Source organism: Pleurodeles waltl, chromosome 11 (genome assembly GCF_031143425.1).
Source record: "Pleurodeles waltl isolate 20211129_DDA chromosome 11, aPleWal1.hap1.20221129, whole genome shotgun sequence".
Lineage (NCBI taxonomy): Eukaryota > Metazoa > Chordata > Amphibia > Caudata > Salamandridae > Pleurodeles > Pleurodeles waltl.
In genome coordinates this window covers 461,015,800-461,030,681 of record NC_090450.1, presented here as the reverse complement: position 1 = coordinate 461,030,681, position 14,882 = coordinate 461,015,800, and the positions used below count along the sequence as shown (strand labels likewise).

General features: G+C 40.5%; 1 protein-coding gene across 3 annotated transcripts in view; it reads left to right on the top strand.

The window, feature by feature from the left end:
- Window positions 1–14,882, top strand: part of UNC5D (unc-5 netrin receptor D) — a 1,240,412-nt gene that overhangs the window by 603,267 nt on the left and 622,263 nt on the right. For all 3 annotated transcript variants that reach the window (XM_069213807.1, XM_069213806.1, XM_069213805.1), the window contains exon 3: window positions 12,276–12,419. In XM_069213807.1, coding sequence (XP_069069908.1) covers window positions 12,276–12,419 — 144 coding nt within the window. The remainder of the gene's footprint in view (window positions 1–12,275; window positions 12,420–14,882) is intronic.

The window sequence follows — 14,882 nt, the reverse complement described above, 5'->3', positions numbered from 1 at the left end:
AGTTGTATATAATACAAAGTCACCATGCCAAGCATAAGATTGCCTCAGTTTTATACAGCCAATAATCACCAGGATGCAGTAAGAAACAAACAGACTCCCTTATGCAAAAAGTAATCTAAATTATAATCTGCAGGTTCTAATTCAAGAAACCATACAGTATGAAGTTTGATATCTCTGCACAATGTGCCGTTCAGCTGTGCCACTTATTTCTATTTTTGTTGTTAGATCTGGCATCCTTGGCATGATTTCCCCTAATATTTTATGCCTTCACACTTACTGTTTTGCTGCTCTACCTTTGCTTGTTTTAGGACTCTAGGCACTTAACAACTGTTAACTAGTGCTAATCTGCATGTGTTTTCTGCTTAAAACAGGGTAACATTGGCTTATTCACAATTGTCAGACTTAATTTACTTGTCTCTAGTAAAGCGCACTATCTGTGCCCATGGCCTGTAAATTAAAAACTACTAGTGGGCCTGCAGCACTAGTTGTGCCACCCACTGCAGTAGCCCTTCAGACATAACTCAGGCCTGCTACGTAGAGCCTGTAAGTGCAATTTTAAAATGCCATGTTGACCTGCCAAGTTAACCCTCTTCCTAGACCCTAACCGTCCCATTAAAATACATGTAAGGAACCCCTAAGGTAGTCCCTAGACAGCTCGAGGGCAGGGTGCAGTGTATTTAAAAAGTAGGGCATGTTCATTTAAGTTTTATATGTCCTGGTAGTGGAAAACTCGTTTTCACTACTGCAAGACTTCTATCTCCCATGGGATACAATTGGGAATTACCTTATTACATCTTATAAGTGTAATTTCCAATTGGGAAAAGATGGGAACCTCAAGTTTAGTGTCTCTGAAATCACAATTTAAAACCACAATTGATGGGAAATTCGGATTTTAAGTTATAATTCTGAAAATGCCAATTTTAGGATGCTTGTCTCTTGTCCAGGGAGGACCTGGACTGGCAGACCAGACTGGACTTTTTAATGGGGAACAGGGTCAAGACTGATTTGCATATGGCTGGGTCCAAATTGGAATGGCATGGCAAGCAAAAACAATGATGGATTAAAACCAGGATTGTGACTGGGGGTGAATGTTTGATTTGTTCTGCATTCCATCCATCATCTGTTGTTTTTGCATTTGTCACCCTAAGTGGGAAGGGTATGCCCAGACGTGGGTCCTGTGCCTGCTATGCCACCAGATTCAAGCTAGCCTGGATGATGAAGGGTGATACCCTGAATCCGGTCCCAGGATGCCTTTTTCTGGTCCAGGGAGGACCTGGCCTGGCAGTTCGGGCTGGACTGTTCTCATTGAACACGGTCAAGACTGATTTTCATATGGCTGAGTCCAAACTGGAAAATCAAAGCAAGCAAAAAACATGATCGAGGGTGGAGCAGAAACACACCTGAATGAGCTGTACCTGTATCCACACACAAATTGCATACCCGCCTGTAGTGACTCTGGAGCCAGGGCAGTAAGGGAAGGGATTTCAAAGGACTCTCTCTGAAGTCTCCAGCACTTTAAATGCACTATTGAGTATAAGAACTGGACTTCTATCCCTACCAACGTCGTACACTTCTGGACCTGTGGATATACTCTGCCAGAAAGAAGTACTACTATGCTGCTGAAAGGACTGTCACTCTACTGGACTCCTGCTCTGCTGTGCTTCCTGCTGCCTAATGTCCCCCTTGTCTGGTAGTGAGAAGGACTGGAGCTGAATTTCTCCAACCCAGAATCAATGTGACTCCAGGGATTGCTGGCTTGCCTCCTGTTCTTTTGAAGTTTCAGGGATATCAAAGACTTCTCTTCATTCTGCAACAGCACCTGGACTTTGCTTGCTGCACGTCTTGCCCTGTCAAGTGATGCCGAATCCACTCCCAGGCCTTTGGAAGTAGGTATAAAGTGCTACAACTGCCAGAACCTGCGCATTGATGCTGTTGTGTCGATCGGAACCAGTGCATTTCCATTTATGATGTCTTGTTTTGTTCATTGAATTAAGGTCTATTTTTCTAACCTGGTGTGGTATTGTTTTGTGTAGTGTTTTAACTGTTTAACTGTTTGATGTGTTGCACAAATACTTTTCAGATTGCTACTTAAGTTAAGACTGGCTGCTCTGTGCCAAGCTACCAGAGGGTGAGCACAGGTTAATTTATGTTGTGCATCTGACTTACCCTGACTAGGATTGTGGTTCCAGCTCGGAGAGGGTGCATATCTCTGTCAACCAGAAACCCAATTTCTAACAATTGTGTCTTATTGTTTTGAGAAAACAGTCCAATAAATGCTCACTGATCCCCATGACCATTCTCATTTGAAGTAATATCCTTTTCCTTACCTGCTATATGTTGTGATATTTAACAGTGTTTGGTGCTGCTGGCTGCTTCAGTTAACTTTCTTTGTTGCGAGTGGAGTAAACGGAAAGGGTTGATAGTCTATTGGCCCAATGAGCAACCTCAATAGTGTTGGATTGTCATGAAATTTCATTACTTTAAAGTGTTTCTGTGATGTGTGGGATCCTCAGTTTTCTAAGTGATGGAGATCCCTGAAGAGCATTAAAAAGGGATTTCTTCAGTTAGGTATCTTTACTTTAGGATTGCAAGCTCCCACCAAGGGCCAGAACTCAATTCTCATTTCAAGTACCTCTAACCCAAATTGTCCAGAGGAAGACTCAAGGAGCATTAAATGTGATTCTTACTTTAACAAGCCAATAATGGCCTTGGACATGTAGACTCCTTACTTGAGGCTTAATACCAACCACACTGCTTTATTTTGAGGCTCTGGCTGCCTATAGTACAATATTTTATGGATGCTGAAGGAAAATGAATTCCAGTGGTGTATCCTGAAGAGGACAAGGACTACTTTTGCCTGTGTTGATGTCCCTTGAAAACGGGAAGTTCCAACCTGCATTTCTTTTTGGGCATTGATTGACCCACAACTGAGTCTCAATATCTGCTTGACGTTTTTCCAGTGTTATGTCTTGCACCTTGTCCCAGCTTTAACAGTTAACTCGAGATCTGTTTTCTCCCTCCTTCATATTCTGTGACACATTTCAAGCAGAAAAGAGGCACATTATAATTTGTTTCTTTATTTGGACACACTTGTAAAAAAGTGCTGCACATGGGTGAGGTTAATGAAGCTACTGTTCAAATGGTTTCTGTGAGTTGTTTGCACGACACATGAACAGGAAAGAATTGTTGCTTCTTTTGATAGCGCAATGTTTCAGGCGTTTCTAGACAAGAGGTGTGTATTTTTTGCAGTTGATCCATTTTCCATTGGTTTATCATATTTTATTCTACCTTCGTTTCCATGGAAGAAATAGTTTTGTTCATCATAACTGTCTGTTGTGTATGTTAAATTAGCTGTTAATTGTACATAAGATGCGAGTGGTTCAGTTGGGGAGGAAGTAAACATATTTGAAGTATTCTGGACAAGATTCAGTTATTATGCAAATGGACAGATTTCCAATGGTAAGCATTCTTAAGAGGCAGGCATTACTTCAGCAGAATATTACACCACACTTGCATAATATTTCGGCGGGGCAAATTCCATTCAAGGATAAGGTAGTAAGCACTACAGGGCGTGTTCAACCTTTAGTTTTTGAACATCCACAACCACATCAATGTGTGGTTATTTACATACTTCTCCCTCCACTAACACATCCTGGAATTGTTCACATAATTGCACCTACAAGTGCTGAATTAAATCACTTTTGTATGAGGGAAGTAAAGGTGCTGCATGCCAGGCCGGGTATCCTCCCCTCACTGGACATGGTCCCAAAATGGCTCAACCCCTCACAACCCAGGAAATGCAGGCTGTGTGCATATCATCAGGAAGATTTTCTACACCTTCTATGCATATGCCCTGCACTAGCACGCTGGTGCAAACTGTACTTTAAAAACATGTTCAAAGCTAACAGCATTTGATCATGCCGACAAGCCATCCTATTTTGCCTCAAAAGACTGACACCTCAGCACATGGCATGTGTAGCAAAATTCATATTAAAAGAACAACTCCTGTTAAAACATGTGCCAACAGTCGCTGAAAGCTGAGGAAGATATTCAACCCATGACTAAACAATCTTCCTTTAATTATTCTCTCGCTCAGCCCAAGCACCGAACATTACGGACAGCATGGAGGACGATCCCTGACAAAACAGGCCTACTTTTAAGTAGACAACCTACTACTGGGCGAGGGATCGCTGTTTTTACTCACTATAATCTAGAAATCCTGTGTGGTGTCTGGCCTACCAATTGCATCGTTTATGTATATTTCTGACTGCAATGAATTTATCAATTATGCAACAAAGTTATATCCATCTTAAAAAAGTATTGATGGAGATAATCTTAAGTGGTTCACTTATTAACAGTATGATTTTACAAATATTTAGTATTAATAAAACATGTACATCAAATCTGAGTAAGTGAATAGACCATTAGGAGTTTATTGTTATTTTACAAATGCATTCAGGAGTCTCCAATTCTTCCTTACGTTCCTCCTAGTGACCATAGTGAGTAGGCTACGAACTCTATGCACTTTGATGATCATGATAGGAATATAACTTCAAGCTTTTTATGATGATTATGAGAGTAAATGTTGTCAGGATTCTGAATATATTGAGAATTAGGCACCTTAGCATTAACATCTTCTGAATTGAGCTTCGATTTTACGGTGACATTTTTATTATAGGAACAAATGTTTGCACTTCACATCATGTAATAGCTTTGATGATAAAAATGTTTTTTTTTTTGTTTTGTTTGAATAATGAACAATATTTTAGAAGTTTTTATTTTTATTTTTATTTCAATGTGGCCGCAATCATTCTGTTCATATATATTGTAATTATTTTTATTAATCAAACAATAAAGTTATTGTACTTGTACTTGTATGAGGGAAGAGAAATGGGGAATTCCTACAATTTGCAGAAGTGCGGGAAAATGGGTTTCTCAAAGGGCGAAGAACTTCCCAAGTACAATAAAAAAACAGAATAAATGTGACATGCACAATCGTACTAACTATTAACATCCAGGAATTTAATGGTGCCTGCACACTATAAAGAAAACATCTGTACTTTCTCAAAAACAAGCCTGGAAACATAAGGTTTGGGAACTGGAAAAACTAGGAAAAACATGAAAGTCTGCTCCCAAGCCAAAAGTAAACTCTGCAATCCATAGATGTCCATACTCCCACCTTTCTCATCGATTAGTATTGGCAGGTGTCTGCTGAGTTATCATTTGAATAGGGACACATTGAACTCTAATGTTCAGAGATGGACTAGTGTACTGGGAAATCACAATATTTTTCTCTACTTTTGTTTGTCAAGTGTTGATAGGAATGGTTAGAGTTATGAAATGTTAGGCTCCACCTTTGACAAGTGAAGATCTTCCTAATCCTTGGTTGAATTTCAGTGCCTTGACTGCATCATGAGATACCACGCTTTCTGTGGATGCCATTCCAGGTCCACTTCTGTTAATATCCCTTCCTACCGACTTCACTGTGACAGCTCACAATTCTTTAATATGCTATTACACAGGATCTAGCGATCAAGTAATGACATCGACACGGTGGTGACCACACATAGCCTTAGGTAAAGCTAACACATAAATGTAAAAAACATGTTGATGTACCATACACAAAAATAAACCATATTCCACAGCACTCGGAGGGAAACCAATAAAAACAAAACATAAAAAGAGAGCAAAACCTTAAACAGGCAAAATTGTGACTAAATTTAGTTGCTGAGCCCCTTAGATTGATTTGGCATGAAACTATTAGCATTATAATGGCACAATATCCATTTATATTCGGAATAATCTCTGAAGATCGACCTACCCTCGGCTCAGAATGTGACATACCCTTTTTCTGAGACTAATATCCATGTCTAGCACGTCAAACATTCCACATCTGGCTTTCTGAATTTTTGCCCCTTCTTCATTTCACTAAGTTTGCTTTACCTTCTATTGATTGTTCACAATGTGTGTGGTGTATGTTTCCTCTTGCTGTGCTTTGGATTATTTGTATGTGCCAGATATCTTTAAACTAATGCATAAAACAGCCCTGGAAATACTAGGGGCATATTTTCAAGCTCCTAGCACCACCTTGCATAATTTGTTTTATCTCTAGACAGTGTTAAAGAGGTCTTTCACCCACAACATAATTACAAAGTGGCACAATGCTTGCATTGCATCTCTTTGTAAACCCTTGCGCCACATTATGCCTGCACCATGCAAGGGGGGCATTTTGACGCAGGGTGGCCGAAAAAAATGGCGCAGTGAAATTTACAACATTTCACTGCGCACTTTTTTCTGTCATTTTTAACACCTGCCCAAGGCAGATGTTAAAATGACTCATCCATTTTAATCAATGGAGCACCCTGTGCTTTGCTTCACTAGCAGCAACATATATGACGCTAGTGCAGCAAAGCACCACAATAGCGTCAACAATTTTGATGCTGTTGTCATAACGACCGCCTTGGTGTGCCATACTGTAACTACGATGCAGCCATGGCGACGTTAGGGCAGTAGCGACGCAAGAAAAGTGGCTCATGAGACCAATGCGCCACTTTCTTGGAAATATGCCCCTAAGAGAGCGAGCACACAAAATTGTGTATTTTATTACTCCCTTCTAGTTAAGTGAACCCGGAAACAATCGGCGCAGCTGACTGTAGTTTGCTGTCAGTGCAGGCTTTTAAATAACAATAAATGACCCGGCTGTTTGAGCAAAAAGTCCTGCTTTCATGTTTATTATGCAAATAAGGTATGTGATACAGTCTTGGCAGAGTGCTTGTCTCATTCTGTTTAATGCTGTGGAATATTGGACGCCTTAGCTTTTGTGATATTGCAGGCGCTTTGAAGGACTGTTCATATTCAGTCTGAACCATATCCAATAGAGAAGGCAGTAAAGCTTCAAATGTGTCGATTCCTACGGGTCCCAGTGTCGGTTCAGCTTAAAACATTCCCCACAGCATGACACCGTATATAAGCGATTCCGAAATACACGGTGAAACCGTGGTTAAGTACATCCCTAAAACTACCGACGGTTCTTTTTTGCATTCTTGTTTCTTTTTTTTTAACTTATATTTTATACTTTATAATTTATTTCAGTCATATTTACCAGTGTTGCGCACACACTTTTTCCTTAACTTCCTTATATTTTTGAACGGACTTCTACCTTTTGTGCAGCTCCTCGCGGTCGTAGCAGCACAGTGCAGGTTTCCATCGTACTTACACTATTCTGAAGGGGAAAACAATTACATGGAAACATCAATTAAGGTTTGGAATCATAACATGACACTCTACATTAGACAACTCTAGTGAGCATCTTTTTTGGCAAATTTATAGCAATTACATCATTGTTGACAGCGCAGATAGCAATCTCGTGTGCAGCATTGTGGTCTTTAGTTTTAAATAAATATTATATGTGTGTGGTGTCATGCTATCGGGTTTGTCACTTCAGTTACCTGGAAATATGATGCATATAATACCAATGCCAATGAAAAATAATATAATCTTATTCAAGGTTTCACTTTATTAAATCCCAACCTAAAGGTACTTGATGGTGGAACATTAAGCAGTGTTATTTGCAAGAGAAAATTACCTGGTATAAACGCTCATTATAGCAACAAACGCCAATGAAGTAGTTTTAATTCAAGTAATGTTTCCATTGTTACTGTAGTGTGAAAATCATTGGTAAAGTAGTAATTGTTTATGTGTGCCTGATGGATACCAGTTGACTTACACCTATCACGCTAGGGGTTCGATAATAGTGAGCCAGTATTCCCGATGTGGTCATTAACGTGTTATCAATCCCATCGGAAATACGACATCCTCAGAAACATCATAGATCGGGAAGTTTTCATCTGGACACGTCACCGTCTCAACACAGAAGAACAGACCAATTGAAACTCTGGGAAAATGGGAAAAAAAGTTGGAGCAGAAACACTGATTCCTACATGCTATTCTTTGTTAAACTGTAAATACCCAACACTTGAATTAATGATGCCCATAATCTCAGTAGTTTTGTGGAGGAGAGGGTAGAATATGGGGCAGTGAGTGGCTCACTTGTTGTGTGCCCCTTGGTTAGGAGGATACAAATCAAGGAGTTCAATTTGAAGGCCGTTCGTGCCCTGGGAGAGGAGTATCACATTTAGAGGAATGTTCACCAGGTTGACTGCCAAGAACAAGTTGAAAGGATGCTCAGCACTGGAGAGTATATTTACTAGAGTGAAGGACATGCACATATGTTAAGGAGGTGCCTTCCCTTGGAAGCAGCAAGCATTTGTAAGATAAGCTACTGGTTTGAGCTTGTGCTGTAGTAATTATGAGAAGACATTTTGAAGACTTTTTTGGAGTTGTAGCAGTTTCATGGATTGAAGGTAGTGCATGATTTCTGAGGTATGGCATGGATGTGGCAGAGGTGCATGAAGTCGGAGGCAGTGCAAAGCTCAAGAAGAGCTTGGTAAGTTTTCAGGTGAGACTTTTGGAGAAAATGTAATTTGATAGAGAAGAACATGCTGAGCTCATTATACTGCTGAACATTCATTTGTAATTTGGTTAATAGAGTGATTAGAATGATAACCAACAATACAAATAATCTACACTCAAGTCCATTGTATATATAAACATTCCTCACACATATGACAAAAGTATGTGGAAAACCTGACTGATTTTAATATTGGGTGGCTCTACAAGTTCAGCTCTAATTAAAGGCTCTCTGATCAGACTTTGAATGTGGAGCAAGAGATTGACCATGGTGCACAGTTAGTGAATGGCAGGGGTTTGAAGGAATTGCCTCTGTTTGGAGCAATGGTGAGAAGATATGTGAATTTGGAGAACATTTGCCAGTTTGAAGCTGGTATTGAATTTTGAGCAAGACCATGAATTCGGAGGAGCATCAGAAGTTTGAAGATGTTGAGTCTGTAGGCAGTGAAGATTATACAAGGATATTGATGGAGGGTCAAGAGATTTGAGAAAGTGCATAATTTGGAGTCAATGTGCAAGTATGGAGGCAGCTCAGGAGTTAGAGGCCGGCAGAACTATAAAAAAGAGATTTAGGAGTGTACTGACTATGCAGTTATTTGGATAAAGATGAGGAAATGCAAAGGTTGTATGAAATTGGAGATGGTGCACAAAATAAAAGGAAAAATATGAATACAGAGATTTAAGCAAGTTGGTGAAAGTAATTTAGCATGCATAGATGTGGGGCCATAAAAGAAAGTTGCCTACTTAATTTGATAAACCTACATTAATGTACAATAGCCCATGGCAGGGTTGAATAGGACACTTACACATTAAACAAACTGTCTTTGTGGATCTTTGCTGGAAACACAAGCACCGGAAGGCCCATCAAGAATCCAGAAGGCAACTGTTTTTCTCAGATGGACTAGGTCAAACCACAGGCATAATTCTCATGAGTTGATAGTGCAGCCTGTCCATGCCTGGTATGTGATTTTGCTACTGCCATAAGCACAAAGGGTAAATGAGCTTATACGAATGAATGAAGTCCTCAGCTATAGTGAAAGGTGGTTGTGGTGTCTAAAGTTATCAGAACCAAAACAAATCGTGCAGTGTGTGGTGTTAAACCATTAAGTGTGGAAAGTTGGATATTTTTGCCTGTCATTGCATCCCAAAGTGCAAAGAAGCCTGAACTGCTGGTTTCTCTGGAGTCCAGGCACCCTAGGTGAGCCATGGGGACTGTAAAGTGATGTTATTGAGTCCCTGGGTCTGCTACATCAAAGCCCATACCTTGTCAGCTGCAGAATAACTAAGAATCATTGCCAGCCACTGGGTGGGTGGTGTGCTAGTACTCAGTGATAAGGTAACAACACAAAAAAGTATGTCTGGATTTTTCTTTGCAATATTCTTCCTGTGAAGGATTCAAAGACATTGCAAGAGGAACTCAAGAGCACTGTGAGAGGCTGAATGAAGTCATAGTAGATTTGGATGAAAGATCTGCCTGTGTGGACTGAGAGTACCACAAGGCTTGTGATGTTATACTGAAATAATTATGTGAAATTACAGAGGATGGTTGGAGGCTCAGCAAGGTTGAGAAGCAGTTGCTGCAATAGGTTAGCTAGTGGTGCTGCTGGAAGAGGTGGGTGGAGTTGTTGCAAGAGATTGTTGGGGTCACTGGAATGGACTGGTGCATTTGTTGCAATATTTTGGTGGACTCACTGTAGGGAACAGGGAAGCTCTGTAAGGGCTTGGTGGAGCCACTGCATATATTTGGTAGACATGCTACAGGTGTTTGGTGAAGATGGTGCAAAGAACTTGATAGAGCTACTGGAGAGTTGGATGGGGACACAGTTAGAACTTAGTGTAGAGACAGCGCCATATATTTGGAGTTCCTGTAGGAGCTGAGGAGGGATCATCCCATTTATATTTTTCCCCACCACTGGCTCCACCATCAAGTGGAGGGAGCAGCAGATTGTGGATGGAAGGATGCAGTAAGGCATGGGGAAGCACAGCTACAAGAGATGACATACCATATCCCCTGTATTTCTGCTTCTATCATGTTAGAGGTGTTGGCCTTGGCATTACCCTTGCCACATATGCCTGTAAAATGGAACTCATTACCTCTCCCCAAGCAAATTTATCTTCATAAAACAATCTATTTGTTCCTTATGCTGTATTGTGTCTCACCTACAGGCAGTGGTTTACCGGTTGTTCTGTACACTGAGGTATGTTTACTTGTAAAGCAATGGATGCCTTTCTAAATTCATTATTGCTAGCAGGTTCATTAACGGATGTAATATTCACTGTGTCACTGGAATTATATGATTTTGCAGGTGTTGTGTTTTCTGCATAAATACGGATTTGCCTCATTTGCCATATGATCCCTTATCTTCTGCATAATCAGCTGATTTAAAAAACACATATTTGTATCTAGTTCAAACAGATCAAAAGTTATTATAAGTGCAGCAAAATATGTTGCTTCATAGTGGAAGGCCCTTCGCAAAGGTTGACTTGTCACTTTTCTCTTGCTTGTTTCTAGGGGTGTTAAACTGGTACAAATGAGGTGAAACATATGCTAAGACAGTGATAAGAGTTGTAACAATGAAACAAATGAAGTAATACTATCACAAAATGAGCTGTATTATGCTGCCTAATTTTTCTTTTTCCTTGTGTGGAATTTAGTCAACTTTGCTGCATGATTTGGTCCTTCAGTGCAGCATAATTCCACTGGCCCTGAAAGGCTACGACCCAGATTTAAGAAACTCTAGCGCCACATTAGCGTCATTTTTTTGTGCTAAAGCAGGCATTAAAAGGGTGCACACCATTATTTATAATAGGCCTCAATGTGCTTTGAAGGATGAGTGTCAATATTTTTTACGCTGATCCTGCATAGCCCCAAACTAGCGCCAAAACTTTTGACGCTAGTTCTCTAACTACCGCCATGGTGCGTTGTATCTTAAATATGGCGGACACATGGTGGCATTAAGGGGGTGCTACAGGGTACAAGAAAAGTGGGGCTGCATTGGATGCAGCACTACTTTTCTTAAATCAGCCCCTGTATCTGTTAATTTTGAGCAAGACTTAAGAGTAACGTAAGTCAAAGATAAGTCACCAACAGCCGGTAAGCAGTTATGCTACTGATGACACTTATTCAAACTACATCGCAGGGACTTATAAAAAATGAGGGAAGAGATGCTTACACAGTGTAATCTAGTGTTGCCTACTTAAGTGCAACAAGAAATATTAGCGCCACTTATTTATTTGGTCAAAAATCAGTAAATTCCTTGTTGATTTGGTTTTATGTGTATGAGTGTGCATGTGCACATGCACATGGAATGAGCAGGTGTCATTATTGTGTACTTACTCATTTTGCCTAAATCGGCAAAAACTCTCGGAAAAATACTGGTCTGCATCAAAATATTTATAAAATGCGATAATGTCCCACTGGTGGGAGACATTCAATTTTTAAAACGAATGTGCTCACAATACGTCTGAGATTGTTTATATATTGATCAGTGATTTCCACAAAACTTAAAAGCGCCCAATGAGCACCCGCCTTGTCTTTACATAGTGCAGCCATTTATCAAGAAAAAAGGTGACTATTATGAAAAAAATATCTATCATGATAAAAACACCCAATTACTATGTGCCACTTTGAGCTTTTTAATTTTGACCTACTCAGCGGTTACAATTTAATTAGAAGTGGTGCATCAGAGTCCAAGTAATTAAAGCGGGGATTTGATAACAAATGCAAATGTTTAATTAATGAGAAGGCGCCTGGATCAAGCTTTTATGTGATGCTGAGCTCTCGGTTCTACATCTTTCCCCTCTAGGGCTGACGATCCGGGAGGTGTACATCAACGTGACCCGGCAGCAGGTGGAGGACTTTCACGGGCCCGAGGATTATTGGTGTCAGTGTGTCGCGTGGAGCCATCTCGGAACTTCAAAAAGCAGGAAGGCTTCTGTCCGCATAGCTTGTAAGTAAGGGGAGGTTTTTGGTTTTCATCTGTATATGCATCGCTTGTTCCCTTAGTGCCTATGGATGCAAATATGTTTGAAATAAATTAAACGCTAGTTCCTTTTGTGACTTCACGTTTGCAGGCCTCTATATAAACTCCCGTGGTATTGGTCTCTTCCTATGTCCATGTCTTACACTACTTGAGTGTATGTGTCTGTTAGTCTGCACTTTTCTTATAACAACAACATATCTGTCTTTCTTTCTCCTCGTTTCCTCGTTGTCTTTTTTTTCTAGTTAATCGGTTCTGTGTGTAATTCCGTATGTTTCTCATGGTTTGTCTCCTCTCTTCTTACCTAATTTATTACGATGATCAGAATATCCCATGTCACCAGGGACACAAATGTCATATCATGTGGTTGCCAGTCCAGGGCAAGATGACTCTGCTACTGCATTCAAGGAAGCGATTACGTAAATCTCCTTGAGTTAGAGAAAGAGGACGTTTGGGGGCAGCAATAATTTTTGTAGCCGCAGGCATAATGCCATTTGCTTTTTAAACATTGCATTTAGCGTAGACTGCAGGCCACTTAAAAATATTAATAATAATATAGCACCTTCTTGAGGCATTTGCGGTGGTGTCATAAGACATCCAGCTTAATGTAACATCAATGGTGTTTGCAAATGAGCACTCTAAGTAAAAACAATAATGTGTCTACTTGATAGCTTGATCAATGGGGCAGCTTATATTTTGATGTGAATTTGATGTATGAAGACGAGTTGCAGATTATTGAACTGAGCTTCTATGGCAGGGGGCTGGAGAAAGTATTAGGATTCCCTTTTTCATTTCCCCAGGGCCCACATCTACAAGCTTAGCAGTATCCACCAGTTCCGGCCCAGGCTGAAGATCATTAGGTGGAGCACATCTGACAGAAAGTCACTAAAAAACAAAGAAATACTCAAAAAAATGCTGAAAGAGAAGAACAAGCATATCAATAATCATTTACTCAAATGTCAATCCAGTATTTATAAAGCCCCTATCAAAATTACTCCACTTCTACACGCCCACCAGGCACCTCCGCTCCATCGATCTCACCCTCGCTGCCATCCCACGCATCCGGAAAGCTACAGCCAGAGGAAGGTCCTTCTCCCACCACACCGCTAAGACCTGGAACTCCCCCGATCCACCTCAGAAGATCTCCCACGCTTTCTCAATTCAGAAATGACCTCAAAACTTGGCTCTTCACCTGATTCCCCTCTGACCTTCACTTACTGCTCCCCACCCCAGCTCCTTGAGATCCCAATGGGTGAATAGCCATGCTTTACAAGTATTTGATTGATTAACTCCATTATTAGATACCTAAGTCTAACTCAGATCTACAGTTCCTGATGATGTGGAGCTGTGATCACATTTTAGACATTGCAAATTTATCAAATTACTTTCATTAATTATGTACCTTTATGAGGTCCACTGGTATCCTACATCTTGTTTTGTACATCTTACGTGCTTACATGATCCTTCAATCCATTCCATTCTTTTTCTCTAGGAATGAATGGGCTTCACTTTCCACTCCACACACTCATAGGACCCACACTTGATGAACATAAACAAAGATACCAACTATGGTATAATTTTTAAAGGAGCAGGAATAGCACATTGATCACTTACCCCACTGAAAGCGTTCTTCACTCCAAAGCTAGACTTCTAGTCTCTACAAAATATGACCACATCTCACCTCTTCTACAAGACTTTCACTGGTTTCTATGGAATCCAGAATTAAAATCTAGATTGGCTGCCCAGTATTTCTCTTGAATCTGAAACCCACTTGTTAAGAAATATTAGCAGAACAAGGCTTTTAAGATATTTATTGAATATCAATGTTTGTTTAGTTCCGTCTAAAAAAGATGAGAGGAAATGGATCTAGAAGACAGTTTGAGTGAATTCCATATTGGATAAAAATTGAGAAGGTACAGCTAGTCAACCGGGCTGTCCTAAATTTAGGATGAAGAGTCTCTTATTGGACAGACAGAGAGTGCTGTAGGAAATTTGAGTTGGTTGAAGCCTATGTAGCAGAGAGGATTTCATACATAATTGGTGTACACGTTGAGGACATTTTGATGCTGTAGAATGGACTGCGGATCCTTGCACATCCACTTCGGAAACATGGATTGCGCCAGCGCTAAATGTGTTCTTGCACGATCCCAGGGCACATGCCTTCATGCAAATGATGGAATCCTTTTCTTTTGCACTGGTGTCATATTAAAGAGGCTGTAAGGAGCCATTATAACTCTGCACCACTTACGGGTGACACAGAGTCATTGCACCACCAAAAGGGCTCCTTGGGGTGGAGCACCAGAGTTCCAAGAAACCCTTTGATATTCTCCCACAGGATGGTGTCATCACTCACTGCACCTACCAGCAGGATGCACTCTTTGACTTGCAAGCTGAACTGCCACCTGCAGGGAAATGCATAGCGATAGGTTCAAA